Source organism: Rattus rattus, chromosome 1 (genome assembly GCF_011064425.1).
Source record: "Rattus rattus isolate New Zealand chromosome 1, Rrattus_CSIRO_v1, whole genome shotgun sequence".
In the NCBI taxonomy this organism is placed as follows: domain Eukaryota; kingdom Metazoa; phylum Chordata; class Mammalia; order Rodentia; family Muridae; genus Rattus; species Rattus rattus.
Genome location: NC_046154.1, coordinates 111,056,716 through 111,080,583, shown reverse-complemented (window position 1 = coordinate 111,080,583; position 23,868 = coordinate 111,056,716). Strand labels below are relative to the sequence as shown.

Sequence of the window (23,868 nt, the reverse complement as noted above, 5' to 3'; positions counted from 1 at the left end):
TCCTCAACATGGTTTGTCTTTTTTTTTTTTTTTTTTTTTTTTGAAAGAAAAAGAAAAGGAGAGAAAGAAGAGAGAGTGGTGAGTGATTAAGTCACCTAAAAGACAGACAGACATTTGATTTATGTGAGTAGTGGTATTTTTCTGTTATTTTAAACACACTAACTAGTGTGTTTATATCAAAACTTTATAAATTATAACAAGCCAAACATAACAATATGTAACACTGAGGAGTGTTCTAATGGAGTAGATAATCTGAAATTTTGAGTATTTGCCTAAAACAGTGAATAGATTGTATTTATGTCCTAAAAGTGATTCTTAACAGATTCCACTATTAAATATTAAGTCTTCTAAAGAAAACGCAGTTTCTTTGTTCAGTTGCTTGCGTCTGGAAAAGACATATTCTTAGATAAAAATAAAGCAACTTCACTTGTAAAAGCTGCTTATTTAGTTATAACTAAGAAAGGTGGAGCGGCGACTGGAGGACTTACAGACATTACCTTAACGAGAGTTCTAGTTGTCTAGCCATAGGTGCAGACTGCACCCTCTGTATCAGAAGTGAAAAGAGACGACTCCAACGCTAAGAAATGCAAACCAAAAGCCACCCTCCCTTTATTGTGCATCCGGAAACATCTAGCATGGTGTGAGTGATTCCTATCCCAATGTCTTCTGCAAGACAAGATGGAATTCAGGGGTTACCTCTAGGCATCCTTTATTCTCTGTATTTTAAAATCACAGAACTGGCACATCCCTCTGACCTTCAGGAAGGACTAAATCAAAGGCATCCCAGGAAGAGACCAGCGTATTTCAAACTGTGTTGCTGAGAGCCCTAGGAGCTGTGAAAAGATTAAGAAGGAAAAGGGAAGGCAGAGAAAACCCCCTCACTCCCATCTCAGCAAGCTCTCTGCCTTCCTCATCTCCACCTACAGGAATTCTACCTAAGCCTCTATGCAAACCACACAGTCCATGGCTACCACAAGATCAGAAACCACCAACATAGCTTAACCTAGTTTATAAGCCTAAGAATTACTAAAAGAAAAAATTCTGGAAGCTTCCTGCACGTTGATTAACTATGTGCTTGCCAAGTGACCCACCGTGCTTCCATATAACTCATCTTTTCTTCCTTAAAAAAAAAAAAAGTATTAGGGGACTGGAGAAATGGCTCAAAGGTCACTGGCTGCTCTTCCAAAGGTCATAAGTTCAATTCCCAGCAACCACATGGTGGCTCACAACTGTCTGTAATTGAATCTGATGCCCTCTTCTGTGTGTCAAGGACAGCGTGCTCATATACATGAAATAAATAAATAAATCTCTTTTTTTTAATGTATTAAATAAAGACTCCCTGTCTGAGAATCCCAGTCCTTTTACTTTTGGGGGGAGCACAATTGCATTTGGATTTGTAGCTCCCATGTTTTCTCTCTGTCTTTCTTGCTCAAAAACACACGTGCATATACAAAAACTGCAGCTTCAGGAAAACAGGATTGTATACGTATGTGTTTTCCTTAATTACATGGGAACATCTTTCTGGTGCTTCATTCCTTGTAAGACCCCATGGTATTATGAGCACAGGCGTACACTATTCATTTAATCTCCTTTGTATTGCCCAGTATTTGGATTTTTTCTATTATTTGTATATTTCTTCTTTCCTTTATCTAAAACATAATCCCTAAATTGTTTTTGTCTGGTCAATGTTTAAACAAAAGTTTTAGTCTGGTTGTTTGTTTGTTTGGAGATCTTACCGTCTAGCCCAGGCTAGCCTCAAATCTGTAGCAATCTTCCTCACTCAGCCTCATAAGTTCTGGGATTATAGGTGTTGGCCACCTTGGCTAACTGCCACCAACTTAAGAAGCAACAACCTCAAAGCCTTAATATGCAACATTTCTCAGCACAACACATTTTCCTCTCAACTGTTTAAAATATGAATAATTGGGTGCCTTTACAATAGCCCTAAATTAACCTTTTCATAAGAAATTAAATAAGCCTGCATACAGTTTTAGGTATTCTAGTTCAACAAGAAAAAAATGCACTGCTGTTGTTTTGAAGAACTATTTGGCCACATCCATCGATATTTAAAATAAACCTACCTCACCTCACATGCCCCTGGGCAGCTTTTGTATGGGAACACTCACGCCAGTTCACTGCTTGGCTTCATTCAACACATTTACTGACTGTTCTTACAGCCAGACCTTTGTGACGCTTCTTATAGAAGAGTGGCTAGAAAAACCCTGGAGGAGCCTCGAAGGGTAGGAGAAACCTACCCAGGGTTAATATTCCACATGCCATTGCAAGTTGCGATAAATAGAAATAAGAAAGTTATACGTAATTTAAGCACCGAGTTTTCTCTTCAAAGAGCTTCAAAATGTCATTATATCTTTCATCATACTTCAGAGTCTTGAGTGGAATATTTCTGAAACACCTTTCATACAAGTATGTACCCTTTTTTTTCTTCCTTTTTCTTTCAGTACACCTCAACAGACAAGCTGCCTAAGTCGGGAGAACCTTTGAAAGTGATAATATTCTCAGCTTATTTTAGTCTTGCCAGAACTCTATTGTTAGGATATTATTAAGACATTTAAGTATTTTTTATCTTATTGGTTCTTTTTACTTTTCTATTATGAGTTTTTTTTTAATATGGATAGAATATAATCAGTTTTGCAAATATGTACATAAACGCTACTCCTCAGACAAAACCACAAACATAAGTGAAGCTAAACTTTTGATTGGCCATGAATTGCAAGTCAGCATTATTCTTAAAAAAAATCACAGCTAATAATGGTTTAGAAGATTTCAAATTTAATATACAGAGGCATTTCACATGTGTAGGTTTAATACTTTGAAGTACACTGAAAAGGTATACATGACATTCACCAGTTAAAATTTCTTCCAATTAAATAACTTACAGTTTTCTTACTAGAAGAGTCAGGGCTAGATAAAACCTATGACTCATATCAGTGGGTTAGCAGTGGAGAGTAACTCGTAATAAGCATAAGACGAGCCGAGCTCTGGACGCAGAAGACCCGGACATGTCTGCACATGTCTAGAACACAAGGGAAACTCAACCACCGAAGTTCTATTTATAAAAGAGACCAAAGACGCTCCAGGAAAATTACTCATCTTCAGAGACTTTGAAAGTAACAGTTAAACCCAGTGACCTGGAATGAGCCAGTGCCAGTACGGAGGACCATTTGGGCCGTGTTAATAAGGTCAGTGAAGAAGATCAGCCGTCACCAGAGAAGCTTCCTCCTGCAGCAGAAGGGAACAAACACAGAGGCAGAAAGGGTATAAGAGCCAGAAGGAATGGAGGACACCAAGAAGTCAAGACTCTCTGAATCAACTGTCCTGACGCATCTGAACTCACAGAGACTGCGGCAGCGTGCGCACGGCCCGCACTGCCCTGCACCAGACGGGGTCCCGGAGCTGAGAAGAGAAGTGGACACATGCCTCTGTTCCTGACCTCAAATCAATCTCCAACTGATAACCATTTGCAAGTGAACATGTAGTTTTCCCAAGGAGTCTCCCCGGGGAACAGACTACTCTTAAAGGGTAGGCTCCATGCCCAGCTGTAGATGGCCAATAGAAAGCGAACGTGATAGCATCTTTAGAGGTTCCTTGTGTCACAACGGGCTTCTCCTATTTCTTTTTAAATTCTATTTTGTTTTGACTTTTATTTATGCTATTTATATAAGCATCTACACTCTTTTGACCCTTTGCATATATACTATGGCTTTCAGTCTAGTGTCCTTACAGGAATCCTGAGTGTGGGAAGGGGCGGTCTCTCCATCTGTAACCGTTTCTTGTGCCTTAGCTTAGGCTCTCTTCTTTCTGTTTGTTTTGTCCCATTCCGATGTGTTAGGCTTATTACTATTATTTTATTATCATCCCTTAGAAGCTTGTTCTCTTTCTAATGAGAGAAAGAAAGGGGGTGGATCTGTGTTGGGGGGAGTTAGGGAGAAAAGGGAAGGAGTAGAGGAGGGGAAACTGCAATCAGTATAAATTATGTGTTTACACTAAACTGTTTACAATTAAAAAGAAAAGAAAGAAGACTGAAAGAATCATTAAATAAATAAATAAGGCCATGCAAGAATATGGAGAGGTTCTCAAAGCATTGGTAAGAATTTCTTAGAATGATCTTGGAGGAGTCAGAAGACGTAAGAACCAGGGAAATTCTGCCTTGTTTCTATTATCAGCACCTGGGTACCTGTTTTCATTCTGTACCTGGTGTAACCAGAGAAACTGAGTTAGATGACAAAACGTTCTGAGAATGACTGGCTCAGCCGAGACTGGCTTGCTCATGCCAAATTAAGTTTTGAGTTTCAATTTCTGAAGTGGGTTTTTCATTTCCGTGTGACTAATGAGAAGACCAGGTGACTGCTGAAGGAAGATTATTTTGAAGTTCATCAACTAGTCTAGATCAGCAGCAGTATAAACTAGTCAGAAGAAACAAACAGGATGAGAAACAGAACCACCTTGGGCTCTGAAGACAATGGCAGGAGTAACTAAAAAATGGCATGGTGGATCCACGGGGATGGAGGCATTTATTTGCACTGTGAAAGCACTTAGTATGTATACTAAATATCTGAACGTTTATGACCTGTAAATTATATGTAGAACATTGAACTTTTGATGGTAATATGAGTTCTGAAGAGTTAAGAAAAAGGTACCAATTTAGGAAATTGAACAATAGTTACACAATAATTACATGAAACCGTACATGCAAGAGCAGGCACAAACCAGAAGCCTGGGACAGGAGGATTGAGGAGCCAAGGAACTTGGAGCTATGTCCAAGGAACATCTTAAAAATCCCAGTTTTAAAATCAAATTAGAAGTCCTGAGTAGGTAAAGGTATAACAAGCAGAGATGGACTAAAACAGACTCGGTGAAATGTTGTGGAGAGGATCTGGGGGCACGATGTCTGGCTGTACAACATAAAAAGAAAGTTTAGTTACGTTTAAACATCTCCAAAGTAAGATATTGGGGAGGAAAGTTAATTTCTTAATTCTAAGATTTGAAATCTAAAAGGACCAGAGTATGCTGTATCGAGAGAATGATCTACACTCCATTCAAAAATGAACTGAGGACCAGAATTGGGGGGTCAGAATGCAAGCAAATCGCACAGCAGCTGACGGTCATACACTATACAGTTCATGACAATGCTTCGTTCACCTCCGGGTTAGTCTTACAAGGTTTCCATCGTTCTGTGGGTTATACGTCAGCAATGTAAGCAGATACAGCTACTCACTATTTAACTGCCACCAACCCACACACAGCCCACTGCCAACAGACATGTGCTCTTAGTCTCACCGTTCACCCTTACACTGTTGGCTCGAGCCTCTTCGGTCCACACTCGGGTTTGGGATTCAGTATACCGGAGAGGCCCAACAGGGAATGGCTCCTTTCCATTCTCGCTCTAGTTTTAAGGGCAGTGTTTCTGTTTTGGTTCCTGTTATCTCATCGGGTCCCTGCAGTCACTTTCCAACTTTGGTGCTTGAAGCACAACCTACTACATTAATAGATGATGACTGATGTATCAGCACAACCCTAGGAGAGCCATCCAAAGAAGAAGGCTAGGAAAGGGTCTTTGACTTAGAAGGCCCGAGACTAATGAGAGGAATTGAGAGAATTGACACAGCTTCTAAAGACGCTAGGGTCAAGCCAAATACTCATTCGACAAATATATCTGTCCCCACAATGTCGTAGGCGTTATGCCAGACGCTGATGAATTGGTAGCAGAAAGAACAAATAGTCTGTGATCTCACGGGCTTATGATGATGAGAAAAGTGATAAATGCACACTAGAAAACCAGTTCAGGCATACGTAACGATTTATTATAAACAGAATGGAACACAGGGATCCTGAAGAGAATATTAAGGAACCCCACTTTGGATGAGATGGATAGGTAACACCACTCTGAAGAAGCACCATTTGAGTTGGGACCATGTTAGGAGACGCATAGGGTAAGGAGCGGGAGGAAGATAGCCAGATGAAACAGAAGATGTGAACGCTTCTGAGTGGTGTTAAAGGAGGGGAAACAGGCCAGCATGACTAGTATAAACCAGGGATGCAGATCCCAAAGTGAGATTTTTGGACAAGTAGGCAGGCATGAGTCAGATCTGATGCAGCCCTGGTTAGGTGTCATGATTTTAATTCTTCTGAGTGCCACCTGGCCCAGATTGTGGGTATCAAGCCTTCCATAGAATACATATACAAGGATATATTAGTCCTCAGAGTTCTGGTGTGTGTGTGTGTGTGTGTGTGTGTGTGTGTGTGTGTGTGTGTGTGTGTGTGTAAACATGTTTGCAGGAGCTCCGTATATACACATTGAATGAATAGTCTATCTCTCAAGAAGCCCAAGATTGTAGACTTAGCTAGTATTTACATTTTCCTAGGTATGCGTTCATGTAAGTATCTAAATGAGGATTCAATAGCATGAGGCACTTTCGCTCTACAGCAAGGAAAAGTGTAAGTGCCTCCTGTGTGAGTCAAGAGCCTGAAGGTTCTTAAAATAGAACTCCACTTCTCTGAGAGTCTTGAGGAGGGAGAAAGAATGACAGGAAGTTCAATCTATGTAAGGCCTATAGGATACCTTGACTTCACATGAAAGAAAGCAAACTATTAAGGGGCTATATTGCTAATTTTATACCACACTGACAGGATACAGGCAGAAACAACTCTGGGGTTGGGGGAGAAGTGATGTTGGTCATTGGTTTCAGATGGTCTCAGTTCATCACACTGTGCAAGACATGGCAGAGTTCATGATGAGAGTGTGTTGGGGAGGATTATTGTGTCATGGAAGTCCAAAAAGAGTAGAGTGGAACCAGGGGTCAAGCTAAAACCTTTAAGGACTTTCAGCAGCTAGGCCCCACCTCCTAAAGGTTCCCCCACAATAGTGTCACCAGCTGAAAGGAACAAGTATTCAAAACATGAGTTTGAGGGTGGTAAAGATTTTAGAGTTGCAACATAACAGGGGAGTGTTGGTAGAGCAGCTAGAACTTAAAAGGCTCAAATGAAAGCGGTAAGCTCATTGGTTAAGATCATTGACACTTTTGCAGAGTTAGGGCTCAGCTCCCAACACCCACATAGGAGCTCACAACTATCTGTAACACTGGTTCTCGGAGGTTTGATCCCCTTTTATAAAGTCAATGGGCATCAGACCCAAACATGGTGCACATACAGAGGCAGACGAAACACTCAGACACATAAAACTAAATTAAATAATTTCAAACAATTTAAAGCTCATTGAACGGTGTAGAGTGGCTGCCCAGCAGCGCTTGACCCATGTGCTCAGACTTTGATGCTTAGACCCTGTCTCTATCCGTGCACAAACTCCTTTGTGTGCTTTGCTCTCAAGTCACAAGCTCCCCAAGCAGTCACAGAGGTAATTATCCTTAGCCCTAATATACAGATTTCCTAGTCGTCCTGGCAGGAATAAAATGCCTTTCCCCTGCAGTTCTAACCAAAGCCTACTGGATCTGAGGGGCTTGCCTTGTGTATGCCAGGGCTTCTTAAACTTTTTCTTCTCACAACCTGTTTTCACCCAAGAAATTTGTATGTGACCCCAGTTATACAGATATATGAAAATAGGATTCTAGATTTAACATTTTGATGATAGGAAACCGTAACTTAGTTTCTCCAAAGATGATTCTTTGATATACACAGAATTTTACTATTTATTATAAATGAAAGCAGTTGCTTATTTTCACATGAAGAATTAAATCTTTTCTGAATATTTGATACCACTGAGCCATCTCTCCAACTCCCAAAGAATTTTTTCAAAGGATACACTATATGAGTCCAGCATTTCAACACTTATCACAATTGCTTGCTCTGCTAAGAACACTACTTTGCATAAACACACGGTGCAAATAGCAGAAGTATTTTGGGGCGATTTCAATGGTTGTTAGAAATTTTGTTCTAACCTCAAGTCAAAACTCATTTACTGACTGTTTATGAAGTTCGAGCCAACAATGAAAATACTGATTTTTAAAATCAAACATTCCAATACAATCCAAAAGTACATCAATTTGGTGCCTACATGAAGGAGGACAGTGGCAGGAAAATACTAAAAGTGTTTGTTTCCTAGAATAATGTGACTGGGTTTCTGTCAAAACACAAAATGTACAGTAAAAACACTGCAATTCTTTCAGGTTGCTTTCGTGTTTCCTTGCACAATGGCATGTGCAGTGAAACATGCATGTTGTATGTTCAGAACATAGCACATGCAACAAGGGGACAGTGCTGTCACTATTATCTTAGATTCATTTATTCCTCTGAATTTCAACTAAATTGTGATTGCTGTGCATTGAGAGATCATTCACGCTTTCTAAATGCTTTACTGCCCCCACAGTCAACTAGGAAGTGCTGGGGTCATGTCACACATGTTTATATGTGTTTAAGAACATATAAACACACTGGTTAACATATGTACTTCTGAACAACCAGCAAAGAAATGGTGGCGGACACATGCTACTTCCAGCCTTGATCGCTGTCAGAAGACACTGCTACAGAGGGCAGTAGGCCTCTCCTGACACCCAAGCACTGAAGCAGCTCATCGCCCAATACCTATAACGTAGTAAGAAGACTGGGGCTTAGGGCTGGAGAGAGAGGTCCTCAGTTAAGAGCACTGGTTGCTCTTCCAAAAGATTAAGGTTCTAGTTCAAGAACTGATGTTTTTAACAGATTAGGTGCTTGGGAGGCTGAGGCAGAAGGATCTGTATGAGTTTAAGGCCAGCCTGATCTACACACTGAGTTCAAGACCAGCTTAAGCAAAATAGTAAGATCTTACCTTAAAAAACGAATTAGCTGTGTTCCAGACTGGTTATTTTCTTTTCTTTTTATTTAATAAAAACAAATTACAGTGTTACTGTGTGTGTGTGTGTGTGTGTGTGTGTACAGAAATGTATCATGGTGCAAAGGTGGAGACTTGTAGAAGTCAGTCTTTCCACCACTTGGGTTCAAGGGATCAAGTTCAGGTCAGGCTAGTTGGCAAGAAGGCACTAGGCCATCTCACCTGTTCCCACATTTTTTCTTAATAAAAAATACATTCAGTTTTGGACACATTTTGTACTTCATCAAGATATTTTATACTTAATTTTATAATAAGAAACTCCCTTAACTGAAATATGAATGTTAAGAAATGCTATTCTTGGTGAGACATCAGCAAAGTAATAAGATAGAAATTGAAACACAATTCTACGATGCAAAGTCCTTCTTGAACAATGGTGCAGAGGGGGAAAGCTATCTAAGGAGACATAGCAGGCATGCCATCACAATACAATTACTACAGAGGAGCATAACAGAGAAAGTGCCTTACCAGTCTGACCTTAGGGAAGCAAACACAGTAAGCAGACCCACAGCCTCTTCCTAACAGCTGGGCCACTTTGTGCCTTGTGGCTTGACTCAAGCTTGGGTCGTCTGGGAAGAGCTCTGGGAAGAGCGGACCCAATTTTCAATTGAGAAAATGCTTCCTCAGATTGGCTTGTAGACAAGTCTGCTGGACATTTTATTGGTTAGTGATTAACATGGGAGGGTCCAGCCTATGGTGGGTGGTCATCACCCCAGGAAGGTGATCCTGGGGTTATAAAAAAGCAGGCTAAGCAAGCCATGAGCAGAGAGTGACCGGAACTCCTCCATGGGCTCTGCTTCCGTTCCTGCCGTTAGGTTCCTGCCTTGACCTGTCAGCATGATAGACTGACTTCTAAGCTGTAAATGGAACTAAATCCTTTCTTCCTCAAGTTGCTTTCTGGTTATGGTGTTTTATCACAGCAACAGAAACCTAACCAAGGTAACATTTGTAAACTATATTGCAAGAACAACGTATTTCTTGCAAGAATATCATGTAAATATTTGAGCACAGGAAATCAGCTCAAATTTAAACTTCTACAAAGGCAAAGACTTTAAGTGATCATTACTATTTGTCACTGTTGTGTGTCTAAAGGCTAATATAATACCCGGTACATTACAATCATTCATCTAATATTTCAGTCATGGAGTAAGGCACGTAAGTTTCTGGGCCTGAAAGAGAAACAACATTCCTATCCACTGTGTAGATTTGGTAGAGCTGTGAGGACACAACAAAACTTCTACCTGGATTATCTGTACAACACAGATTTCCTAGGTATTCTCCTTAGAAACAATTCCTGAGGCACAGATTGCAGAAAAATATAGACAGCACAGGAGGAATTGCTAAGCCAACCACCCCCAGGAGATGTAACAAATCTGTAAAATTATTCTGGAAAAGGGAAAAAGATTTGAGAATTCTTTAAACGTTTATACCACAGGTCACTGGCTTAAGGCCCATCATCTGGGGAGCATGCATTTCTATGGCCCACCTATGTTATATGGAAAAAGTGGATTTTGGTAACACAATGGTAGCACCCCAAAATATATATATAGTTGATGGCTTCCAATGCCATGATGAAAAAACATGACCAAGACAATTTGTGAGGAAAGGGTTTGTTTCAGCTTACACTTCAGGACGACAGTCCATCACTGAAGGAAGTCAAGGCAGGAATTCAAACAGGGCAGGAACCTGGAGACAGGACCTGATGCAGAGGCCATGGAGGATGCTGCTTACTGACTTGCTCCCTATGGCTTGCCCAGCCTGCTTTCTTAAAGAACCCAGAATCAGCAGCACAGGATGGTCCCCAAAAAGAGTCTGGGGCCTCCCCCATCAAACAATAAGTAAGAAAATGCTCTGGTGCATAGCCTGATTTTACGGCGGCATTGTCTCAATGGGGGTTTCCTCCTCTCAGATGACTATAAGTTTGTGTCAAGTTGATATAAATGTGGCCAGCACGCTGGTCTAGAAAGTCAAACCAACATGTAGAAATAAAAACTGAATCTGCAAACATCAATGTTGAACACGTGGTTGTCTCCTAGAGCAGACAAGTAATGACAATTATCATGTCATTATATCAGGGAAAGATGTCTTAGAGTAAAACAAGAAAACCTGAGAAAATACAACTGTTGACTTCTTTTTAGCCCCAGGCTGAACAACTCAAGAAGACTACTGCATGCTATCTATCACTGCATGTATACAGCAAATGATGCTTGCTGAAGGAATAAATAAATGTCTTAGGACTGAGCTGTCCAGAAACAGACGCATCAGAACAGCCCCAGCAGCCCCCTTGAGCTCTGCATAGGAACTGTATTTCTTAAAGTTCATTTGGGTGAAGTAGCTTTGTCACGTGACTCTTGTCTATGAAAGCCAGACAGTCACAAGCTTCACTTTTCAGTTATAAAGGACCAGAATAAAAATAATTCGTAAGCATAACAGTTTTGTTTAATATGAAGTTATACAGCTAATTAAAATGTAAAGCAGAAAAGCATCTTAAGTTACAACACAGAGGCATCTTTCTCCTTTTGCCTGCTGAGTCCTTCACAGTCTTAGATTGAGTGGTATCTCACGGCTAAGGTGTCTGTGCAGATTCCCTATCCTATTTCGGTTCTGCAGCTAAATTGTGCTGGTTTCAGAAATATTTCTTGGGCCAGTTCAATATGTTTCAGTGGAGGAGAATTCTCACTTCTGATACTATCTATTTCTCTACAAATTAAGTTGGAGACCTAGGATATAATATATTCTTCGTTTTCCAAAATGGATCAATTCCTGGCTTATTAAAGTTGATAATGAGTCCTTTAGAAAAAGGCAGAAATCAATTCTATGCAGCAGATTTAGTTAAGCAACCTCATTAAGACCAAAGGCAACTCTATTTTTGTTAGTTTAATAAAGATCATATGTCAATTAAAATATGCTATTGTTTTTCTTTAATAGAGATGGTTTATATTGACTATCGACTGATAAGCTTTTAGACCCTGAATGTACTTGAGGAACTTACTACAATTAATTAACAATTGCTTAATTTAATCTCAAATTTAAATTTGCCTTTAGGCTGTGAACGTCATCCAACTCTGATTAAGATAATAACTTACTAACCTTAGGCAGCTGTCATTTATCAAGAAGCCAGAAAGGTGTATTTATCAGAAGAGTGAAGAAATGGAAAGATTCAAACTTCAGAGGTAAATGAGTGATAGCATGTGTACACTCCTCTGCCCAGGTTCCTATGCCCACCATTAGCGATGCATTTGGTCTACTCATTGCAGCAAGCATCATCTTCCTAAACCTTCCTGAGTCACCACTGGGTATTAGTGAGATTGTGGTCTCTAACATATTTCACTTTGCTTCCATTTCAACCTCAATCCCTTCCCCCAAAACCAAAGCTTCTCTCCATTTTATTCTACAAGGTTCAAGTACACTTGGTTGACTAATTAGTGAATGATCATATAAGAAGAAATATCATATGAAATTCAAAGTATATTATCCCCTAAAATAAGTCAATGCTTTTTCCTTGGGAAGAATAATACTCAAAATAACATTCTTCAAACAACAAAAAAATTGCAATCAATCAATCATTTACCTTAAGGGAACCCAATATACCTCCAAAGAGATACCATCTGATACCTTAGTTGAAGACTAGAACTGTCAATCTAACTCTCCAACATTTTCGAAAACTCAGTTTGGAGACTTAGAAAAACCTAAGAGAGGATTAAACTGAAATATCTTCCTCTGTATATCGAGGTAGTTAATGTCTTTCAGCGATCCAGTCGATGATTGAACACTTTTCTAGGACACTGAGTTCATCAATACTGGAGTTTGATTACTGGAATTCCTTTCTCCAGCGTCTCTCTCAAGATCAGTAAACGACAGGGTCTAGAAAGATGGCTCATTGAGTAGAGGAGCTTGCCACAGTGCTCAGTGACTTGGGTTTGATGCTCAGCCCCACATGCAGGATGGAAGGAATCAACTTGCAGGTTGTTCTTTACCCACAATCCATGCACACTGTGTATACACAAAGAGACAGACAGGCAGGAAGGCAGAGACAGACAGACATAATATAAATTTTTCAAGAAAAGACTAGTATTGACTCTTTATATGGTCGCTAGCCATCTGGACAAGAAGGAATTAAGAGCCAAATTATTCTTTAAACAAATCAATCAACCAAGTTACTAAAATTACAAAACAGAAGACTGCAACCAAAAGAGAGTGTCCGTATCACAGTCCTATGGAACCAACTGGAAATAAGTCTTAAACTTGAATATAAAGAAACATATTACAAATTGAAACAAAGTGGCTAATGCCAGATTATAGGATGATGTCATTATACAGGTGAAGGCAGGTACAAGATAGAATGAGGCCTGCCATTGGACAAGAAGGAAGGATGGACAGGAGAAAGTTTTAGAGAGGGGAGAAGACTGGAACAAGAGGAGGAGAAGCAGGAGAGAGAACATGGAGGCTGATGTTAAGATTCCTCTCTGCACATTTACAGGTTGTTATGAATATTCTTAAGGGATAGATATGTACAGGGCTTTGTACGTCTAGAAGAGCAAATTACATATTATCAATTGGATCAGAGGTTATTGTGTTGTGTGTTCTTTCATGTGGCGATTGAAGTTCAAGAGAGTGTGTGATGGCTAGACATGCTAGCCTGCTGCGAAATTGGGATGTGTGTTTCTGGCATGGTGGCAGCCTGCCTTGGGAAGTAGACAGGTAGAGAGATCGTTGCCAGGCTCAGAGAGTAGCCTTTACAGTGTGATACTGGATAGAGCAAAGCGGGTGAGACGCTTTGCTGACTGAGATGAAGATCTCTAACAGATGTCTTGGGGCACTATGGTTCCAGACCTAGTGTGGGAAAAAAGACAGCATTTTTAATAATTTTACAGCAACACTAGATTTCTTTCCCTTTCAGGGAAAAGGAAAATGGACCCAAGATTAAAATCTAATTGGCAAATTTTTGTTCTTCAAAATGATCGTCAAATTACTTAATAAGATAATTGTTCTGGCTATACTTACTGTTATGTTAGCAATAAGCTAACATAAGAGTTAACATTTACTGGACAATAACATCTAAACAAAAGCTGCCTGAGATGTAGTGGGTGAGAATGTTAACTCATTGATAAGACGTGACCAGCTGTTCTGTTGAATCCTGTCACCTCTTTCTGCTTCTCTATAGAGAACATCATGCTAAGATTTTCCAATGTCATACATTTTTTGGAGAAATGTACTAATTTCACATACCACTTCTTACACATTAAAAGGTTTAGAGGTAGATGTTTAATATTTAATATTTAGCATAATTGCTACGGTGCCTACTAATTCCTGTAAGTCCCACCAGGGAAACATTTTAACACCGATAGGAATAAGCAGAGCTCAGATAGTGTTGATATTTAGTTAGCATAGTTACTCTGGCTTTGTATATCAAAAGTTTACCTGCTTTTCCTTTTCGATTGTAGGCTCGATTTAAAGCTGCAGGGCTTTAATAGTCCACACTGAGGCTGTCGTCTGCACTTTCTTTAGGTTAGTCATCCCATTAAGGAATGCCTGCCACCATTCCATTTCCTGAATGCCTTCTTCCACTTCTAATTCTTCCTTAAGCATCTGGATACTAGTATTTCTTCTCCGAACTCATCAGTGTGAAAGAAGTGGATACTGAAGATAGAAAGAAGGCGCTGTTCAGGGCTGAGTCTCCTGTTAAGAGTACTTCCTTTAACTACTTGAATGCCTTTGGGCATAATTAAGAGGCTCTGTTACTTGGCCTATACTGTGTGTGGGGTCTGTTAAATAATTGTCTTGATTAACAGTCGGCAGTTGGTTCCCTGTTAGAGCACTTTGGGCTCCCAGAGATGTCTTTCAGATGGGAATGTCTCATTTGGTGTCGTGTCTGTGACTCTGTGGGGTGCTTCGGAAGGGGGGCGGGGGGATGCAGAGTGGGCCTCTCCCCCTCCAATCCCTTACTCTGACTGTGGCTTTGGTGGGGTCTGTGGAGGTTGTTGTTGGTTGAAATTATGAAGAGTAGATGGCATGGTTAAAGTGGGGAGTTGATTCCCCAAGGCTGTGGGAGATGAAACAATCTTATTTATCCCCGAAAACAGCCAACTTGCTTCTGTAATGTCTCCCGAGAAAGATCATCTAAAACATTTACTTGACATTTTTGCCAGTGAAATAAGACATTTGATGGATGTGTCTTTTCAAGAATACTATTTCCATGAAGATTATTTTCCTTTTTAAATCAAGTTCTTATCTGTGTAGCTTTTTACCTTTCAAAACAAAACAAAACAAAAATGTTGATCTACAGGATGATGCTTCGGCCTGCCTGGGAGTAAAAAAACTTTAAGTGTTAGTTAAAATACCAGTTATCTCTGAAAACAATCATTAATGCCATGATAATAGTAAACTTTAGCAAGCAATCTATCAAACCAGGCTAAATAGTATTAGTATTTGGAAAGGAGATCTAGTTTAAGTTTGGAAACTCTAGGAAGAGTCCCCTAAACTGGCTACTGCATGCTAGGAGAGGAAGCATTTTTAAAACTCTGAGGTAAATTAAAAGCAAACTTTCATTAATAAACTACTGGTATGCCAATTACACATCTATTTTACCTGCTTATTAGGTCTTCTCCCAATGATGTTTTAGGAAATAACCAGTTAACTTTTGTATGTGAAATAAATTAACACGGTATTTATTAGGAATTATCTCATTCACTTTCGGTACAGTGGTTACTGAACTTCAGGCACTGCTCTAAATCCTGACCAGCGGGTGTTCTAGTCTTTCCTTTGGTTGTTGTGATAAGACACTTGGACCAAAAGCAATTCAGGGGAGGAATGAGTTTTTATTTAGCCTAAGGTCACAATGCATCACTGAGGGAAGTCAGGCAGGAATCCAGACAAGACACGGAAATACTGCTTCTGGTTAGCTTCTGGTTTGCTCTACCTCATAGTTAGCTCGCCTTCCTATGCAGTTCAGGACCTAGGCAGTGGCACCACCCACAGTGGGCTGGGCTCTCCTACATCAATCAGGACAATTTGATGAGGGCAGTTACTCAATGGAGGCATTTTCCAGATTACAGACTGTCGAGTTGACAGTTAATGTTAACTAGAACAGGAAGGTTGAGAAGACTGGGACAGAAAATAAGCCAGGAACAAAATAACTGAAGAGGGCAGATAACTAAATACGTAGAAATAAACAGTAATGTATAGAAAGTGAAAGGGTAGGGAGGTAAGGAAATACAGCATCATTATCTCTGACGTAATGATTGGGCTGAGCTCCAAGTGATAAGATAGACATTCCTGGGGAAGTCACAAACATGACATCCAAGTTATGAACACCTGACCTATAACCTGCCAGCATATTGAAAGAGAAATCACTCCTCCCTCCCTCCCTCCTCCCTCCCTCCCTCCCTCCGCCCCCACTCTCTCACACACACACACACAAACACACAAACACACAAACACGCACCAAAAGCCAGACCTAACATTTGAGGGACCCAGAGCAAGAGTAAAGCAGAGGCCAGCATACTAAATGTCTAAACATTATACATTTCAAGGTAACAAACTGTTTAAGAAATATATTACATGTATTCCATCCTACCTTAATAACATTGTCTTCACCAGAGTATGGTGGTCTGAGAAAAGCTAGCCTCTAACCCTTGTCCTCTTTCAAAGTACACCACAAGGAGCTTTACCCATCCCCATATTCGAGTACCCCAAACTGTTCATCCAAGCTCGTTCATACATTCTTCTTCAACCACTTATCAACCTAAGCCAGACTCCACTTTCAAGTGTAAGCCGGTCAGCAGTTAAGCTATTCTGTGACAACAAATTCTCCTAGTCACTAGGACCTACTGTCAGTGGTAGATGTTATTCTCGTTCCTGTTTCAATACCCACCGTTTCCCTTCTCATAAGAACCTGACCTCTGTGGTCACAAACAGTGTGAAGAGAATAGACGCTTCGGAGACTGGCTACAGGGAGAAAGTTTTTGTTTTGTTTTATTTTGTTTTGTTTTGTTTACTGGAAGGAACAAAGGCTATTTAAACCTTTGGGGTGTAAGTAGGAGCTATGGGGTGAGTGTACATTGTGGTCAGGGACAGGGAGCAGGAGATGCCTCATTTGCATAAGGAGAAGGTGCTGCTGCACATGACCTTATAAGGGAAGAGGAAATTTAACCTGGCTTCTGGGTTTTGTGATCTCCTCTGGTGAGGTAAAGGTCCGGGCACAGGGCTATGTGCTCAGAGGTATGGAGGCCAGGGCCAACCTCAAGACAAGATTTCTGGGGTCTGGACATGCCTTGACCCCGCTCTTGTTCCAGGCCTGCTCCCTACAGCCCCCCAGCCCCACAGTGGATAACTGTTTCCTCTATTGTTTCACCCCAAGGAAGGAAAATAATAAACTAATGGTTATTTCAGGGTTGATTGAATCTATAGCCACTCATCTAAATTTTTTCATAATCCATTGAGGTTAGTATTAGGGAGACATATTAAAGTTGAGAGTTTAATTTATTCAAGAGAGTGTGGCAGAGATTGGAATAAGAGATTATAACAGAATCCTAAAACCTGTGCTTTTAAGAGAAGAGACATGCATCTTAACAGCAATTAGCACATTTTTTTGTAACATAGGCAAACTAAAACTGTCCCAGAGAAAGTCAAATTGCTAGAAAACCAGAGTAGCTTTTGCCTAACAATATCCTAACTCCAGATTTAATCACATGATGTTCATCTCAGTAATATTCATAACTAGAAAAAAACAGCAGATAAATGAATAATGACCTATCAATATGCCTTGTCAATTCCCAGATTCTCACTTCCAAAGGCCTACTTTTCCTTGTCTCAAAATCATAAACCAGGTCAGAGTCTCACCAGAAACTTCATTACCTGTGAAACAGCAGATTCAAATATCTTAACCCCAAGTCCCAACCCATATCTGCCCAGCCAACACAGAAAGTTTGATCCCAGGAGTTCATTGGCCTCATGGTGAATTAACACTCTGATAGTCAAGCTTGGGCATTTATATTACATCTTTTGGTAGATACAGATGCCTACCAGGTCCAAAACTCAGTAAAATTTAATATTTAGAATACATGAGAAATCAGTCGTAACAGTGATACTGAAGGCCAAGACCCAGGATAAACGTGCCTAGAAAATGTGTGCAGCAAGAAGAAACTATTCTTTGTCATCCGTTTAAAAAGTTGTTGTTGTTAACTTATGAAATGAGAATGGTAACTCACAATGGCTTCCTGTCAAATACAATGATCTACTTGCAACCCCAAGCATGTCCAATTTACTTTTACTTGCATTATTTTAAGTTGTTCTATAAGAAAACTCCCCTATAGCACAATTGGGATCCCTACTCTCTCTTTACTTTCAGTCACTGTTAGTAAACTCAGGACTTCACATTCTCAAGAACACATTCGTTGTCACTAAATGTAACTCCAATGGTTCCACTGGCTTCAAGTCAAATCAACTAAAACTCAACACCTCTCTTAAATTAAAAATTGTGTGGTCATACTTCTCTTAAATTAAAAATTGTGCTAGTCATACAATATGGATAGTACTTGGGGTTCTCTGACCTAACTTGTGACACTCAAACTTGAATCGCCAAGCTACTGATGAATACTTTATGAACATACAGCACTAGCATTAAAAGAGAGAAAGGAAAAATTATGGGAACATAAAAAGGGAAAGGAGTTGAAAGCCATCGCCAGGTTAAAATACATAATTCCAGTACAACTAATACTTGCTACGAAGATTGCCAACGCAAAGGCAACATTCCTTCATATAGAGATATCTTCGGTTAAACTAGCAGTGATTCTTTACTTAGGGTTCAAGCCTCTATGCCCTTCCTCGCTTCCTAGCTGTTAGACTATTAACTTTGTTTCCAATTAAGTTATCTTAACTCAAACAAACCCTGGAAAGTGGGGTTTTACAATATCCACCGCAATCTTGCTGGGTAGTCTTCAGAACCACCTGTGATCTTTAAAACTCCCCAGCAACTCCTCAAAGACATCAGTCCTTCAAAGACAATGCCTTCAAAGGTCACCAAAATGCTGTACATAAATACGGTAAGGACAATGAAATGTGACTCTTCTTTCAGTTTTGCTCCATATTGACTCCTCTTAAAATTAGTTTCCTTGGTGTATCCAAGGATCCATCCAGTTTTGCATGCAGGTAAGTTTCTCAAAACAAACTCTTGGGGCTGTTGTGGATGGCAGTCGCGGGAACCTGACAAAGCGAGGCAATTTGGATTGCTTTATGAACTGCGTAAGATGCTATCGGTGTTACACCACAATGTTAACTTCTATCAGTGAGGGCTCACACTTCACGGTGTTACTCCGGGTGGCGAGCACTAACTTCTTATTTCGAATCCCTCACAAGCTCAGGAATTCGCTTGAAGCAGCAGACACAATGCGCGAAAACATTTTTGCAAAGCTTAAAACTTCAACAGCTCACGGGTGAAACTGAACATGAGGATGCGCCCAAAGAATACAACCCAAACCCTACCCGGCCTGTCTGCGGACCGCTCAGAACAGAGGAGGGGAAGGCATGACACGGCACAAAAGAAATAGGCAAAAAGCTACAGGTTTTATCTTTCCCGCTGGATCTTGCGGGACCAACCGAACCGCCTTCGGTCTAGTTCCGCGCCAGTTCCGATCGCGCATTTTCATTACGTCACGGCGCCAGGTATCGCGGTATCGTCCTGCAGCTGATGCCCTTTCACAAAAGTCTCGCGAAGCCAGTTCCTCGGCCCCACGGCTCCACTCTCGCCCTCTTCCACTCCACCCCTAACCTGGCTTTTCTCTCTCTTTCCAAGTCACAAAATTCCCCGCTCCGCTCCCTTAAGCGGGCCTCCTCGCTCCCAGTTCCGAGTTCAAACCGGAACTGGAAGTGTGGTGGGCGGGGCCCGGCGACGGAAAGCGCTGAGGAGCCGAAGCCGGGACTCGGCGGTGGCCCGGGTCGGTCCCGCGCCACGGAGCGCCGGGCGGCTGGGCTGCTGGGCTCCGGGCTGAAGGGTGGTGTGCGGGCCGGTGGGCGGGCGCGGCCCCCCGGGCGCCGCGGGAGATCATGTCGACAGCATCCGCCGCCTCGTCCTCCTCCTCGTCTTCTGCCAGTGAGATGATCGAAGCGCCATCGCAGGTCCTTAACTTCGAAGAGATCGACTACAAGGAGATCGAGGTGGAAGAGGTGAGCGAGGCCGAGCCCTGCTGCCCCGCGCTGCCTCCGATCCCGGGCGGGAGGCGGCTTCCCGATGAACTTCATGGTTGAGTTTGAATCTGTGATTCTCTAACTGATTCATATGTGGTCAGCAGTTCGATTATCCGTAAATAGATTGAGCAAAGTTTGGTGGCTGCGGGGTTTCAGCTCTCTCTGGTAGTGGTGTTAGAGGCCAAGATAGTTTTGTGTGTGTGTGTGTGTGTGTGTGTGTGTGTGTGTGTGTGTGTGTGTGTGTGTGTGTGTGTGTGTGTGTGTGTGTGTGTGTTCGTGTGTGTGTGTGTTCTAGTGCAGTGTGTGACTCGAAAGGATGCTCGGGACCGTGCTCGGTACAGGGTGGTAAAAAGAACGTCGAACGGTGCTTTCCCTGGTCCCGAATTCGTTCTCTGATACTGCAGATAGTTTTGCCTTCTATTGGGCTAACGTAAATGAATTTCATCTTTAGTAACGTAAGTCTGTTATGAAAACATGTTTTAAGTAGCATATTCTGAAGAGGCAAGTAGTGATTACCGTGACAGCAGACTATAACACTAAATTGCTGTTAGGAAAACCGAGTAAATTAAATCTTCAGTTGGAAGAGTGTCTTCAATGCATCACCTATTTTCAGATTCACAGTTGGGTCAGTGACTTCTAGGAGTCTTAATATTTACAAAAGAAAAAACTGTGTACCTATATTCAAAATGCAGTTTAGAACTCGTTAAAGCTTTGATTAGAAATGCTTTCATGCAGTTACTACGAATTTAATCCTTTTTTAAAGCACTGCATTTTCTGTACCATAATGTGGGGGTTTTTTGTTTTGTTTATGTTTTTGTTTTTTGAAATCTAGACTGAGTAGTCTTTTCGTCTTCATTTTTAAAGTATTATAGTAAGGTGTTAAAAGTTGCAAGCTAATTAATATTCAATAAATACATCTTTAGCTTGGAGGACTACTAAGTCACATCTTTTATCACAAAAACTAACCAGAGATCAGTGTGTTCATTGAGAACATGTTTGTCTTTTGAGAAGTGTGCTGGAAGAGGAAGGTTTGAGACAGAGGGAGGTTCAGAGTGGCATAGACAGGGCACGGTGTGACTTGGTTTTCTACTATGTTCTGTGTGTTCGTTTCCTTAACTGTAAGGTGGGGGTAATTCCTAGTTTATCAGTGGGACAAATCCAGCTAAGCAGTGTGTGCAGAAAATCCAACGTAGTGCCTGACATTGTTAGGAAGCAACCTTCCAGACAGGAAGGGTGACCTGCTTTAAGGTCATATGCTAAAAGAAGGCCTGTTTTTGAAGAGGGAAATATTTTATATGTCCCCCACCCCCATTGGAGCTTAGATAAATTCCTTTTTTCAGAAGTTGGTAGTTGATCCAGCTTTCCTGGATAACATTCTTTTTTAAGACTAAAACTTCAGTGAGTCAGTATACAAGAATCGCAGATTTTTAAATAAGCATTTACGTCTACTCTTATGAATTGCTGTCCTTGTAGACTACAAATTGTTATATAATAATAACTTGTACTGCATGGTCTACCACATGTTTCCACAAACTTACTTTGTTTGATTTTTGCAACCTTGGTTTTTTGCACACTACTCTTTGAAGCTTTCACATTCTTGCCTCATTAGGGCCTTCAAGCTGCTAAGGGAGACAATAATCAACTTGATGCTTTCAATCCAAAGCTGGTGCATTTTTGAAATTTGTTTTGTCTTAATCTAGTTTATTTTTATAGTCTTGATTTAATTCGGGCCTTTCTGATGGCAAAACCATTACATAATTTCCATTATAGTCTTCATGTGAGCATATTAAACAGATTGTACAGTCAGCGGTGCATCATAGGCATTCAAGAGCTATTTCAACTTACATTCCACCTCTAGTTTAAATCATAAATAGGAAAACAGAAAGATGACCCAACAGGAAAACTATCTTACATGCCTTCAGTGTTTTATATGGACAAGTATACCACCTTTTAAATTGGCAAACTAATGGCTTGGTGTGCAGCTCAGTATTGGAGTTCTTGCCCTCCATGCCCAAGGCTCTGGCTTCAATCATAGCACCACAGAAAGCAAAACAGTAAGTTAAGAGAACCGCATCGTTCATTTCTCGAACAATAATAAAATGGAATCGGCATTACACAAAGATAATTGGAAGCCGTGTGGGAGCCATCTCGCTGTAGACAGATGTAGAATCGTTTAGTAGATTCGTATTTATTTCTAAGAGAGCAGATGCTGGTTGTCACAGTCTTAGTACTGAGTTCTTCACTTTCATGTCAATTATGTCAGCTTTCTGCCTAAGAAATCTGCATGGGTACTAAGCTTTTAAAGTCATTCAGGTTTTAACCTTCTACTACTTGACTGAAAAGAGTCAGAAGGTAGACCAGATACCTTGAGGATGGGATGGTTAAAAAGAGAAAACTGTGGTTTGCTGGAAAGTGTACTCACATTTAGAAAATTAGACACTGTATTGGTTATGTCAGAATGTATTTAGGTGGGTCATTCATTTTGTACCTGCGATTTCTCTCTTACATTGATAGATTGGACAAAATCATTAGAAATCTATTCCTGTTGTAAAAATAAAATACCTTGTCTTCCAACATGTATTATCTTGTTTTCCAAAGTAAGTTTAGGCATTCTTAGACATCAGTCATAATTTCTGAGGAAATGGAGTTGGGTAGACAGACACATGCTATCCCACTTTACAAATACTGACAACTGGTCTTGGAGTTCGGTTTGCCAAAAGCCTCTTGTCTCAGTCAGTGATAGAGCTGGGATTTGAACTTTCTCACTCATGAGATTTGCAGTGTCACTGTAGTGTCCATAGTGGGACCTAATTCTAGGAATAAAGATTCAGAATACTCATTTCCAACATAGAAGTTGGTCCTGCACATTTAACATTTTCTTCTCTGTACAGTACAGCTGAGGCGCAATGGAAGAATCCTAAGATTTCTCAGAATCACAGTGTTAAACTGGCACATAAAGTTGACGCCACATGCCAAATAAATTCATTCTCATTGGTTCAAGATATCACTAGTGATTAGTCGTCTTTGCACTTGTTCTTCTGCCTTTGTGCTCTTCTTCCAAAATATCACGTGACTGGTTCCTTCTCACCATTCAAGTCCCATCACAAATGTTCCTTCCTAAGCGAGCTTTCCTCAAGGAACTTGGGACATTGTATTCCTGTTGCCCTTCGTGGCACCTAATTCTGACTGAATCGCGTTCCCATCTCAGACAGATGTGAAGTATCTTGTTTGTATTTCTAATCAGAGTGCGTAACACCTAAAAGTTCTCTAAGTAGTTGTTAAACCAGTAAATAAAACTATCACAGCATAATTATAAGAATTGGATGCACGGCTGATTTTCTAATGTGTGGTAAACCAAGGGTTATTTTACATAATTAGGCTAAGCTGGAATTTACATTGGAAATGAGAGCTGACTCTTCCAGTTTTGATTCCTTCTGTTCTGTTTTATTAACAAATACTTATGGTAAGCAGGAGTAAAAGATACCATAAAGAGCCAGGTGCCATGAGTATCCGCCACTGGTGGGCTGCCACTTAAGTACGTAGACTGTATCTATAGAGATTACTTTGTAAAGGAGTCCCAAACTGTTGGCCACAGCTCAGCATATTGGCATGTACAACTACTCTTTTACATGTCTGCTTATGCTTTATTGAAGAGACACAGAAAAGGTTTTGTTTTTAAAGCTTTAATAGACTAGGATGGGACTAGGTAGAAGTTTAACAGTGACTATAAACTAGTAGGTAGTGGATACTAGAAGAGGGCCTGAAATTATAGGGCCTGGATACACGAGTCTATGGATTTGTTAGTTATGGATAATCAAAAAATAATCAGTAAGTTCTTGTATGTG

At 40.6% G+C, this 23,868-nt stretch overlaps 1 protein-coding gene across 1 annotated transcript in view; it reads left to right on the top strand.

Moving 5' to 3' along the window:
• Positions 1-19,542: 19,542 nt before the first annotated feature.
• The window catches only part of Map3k7 (mitogen-activated protein kinase kinase kinase 7), a 57,289-nt gene continuing 52,963 nt past the window's right edge, over positions 19,543-23,868 (top strand). Inside the window, exon 1 of the mRNA XM_032904939.1 lies at positions 19,543-20,002. Coding sequence (XP_032760830.1) covers positions 19,883-20,002 — 120 coding nt within the window. The 5' untranslated portion in view covers positions 19,543-19,882. The remainder of the gene's footprint in view (positions 20,003-23,868) is intronic.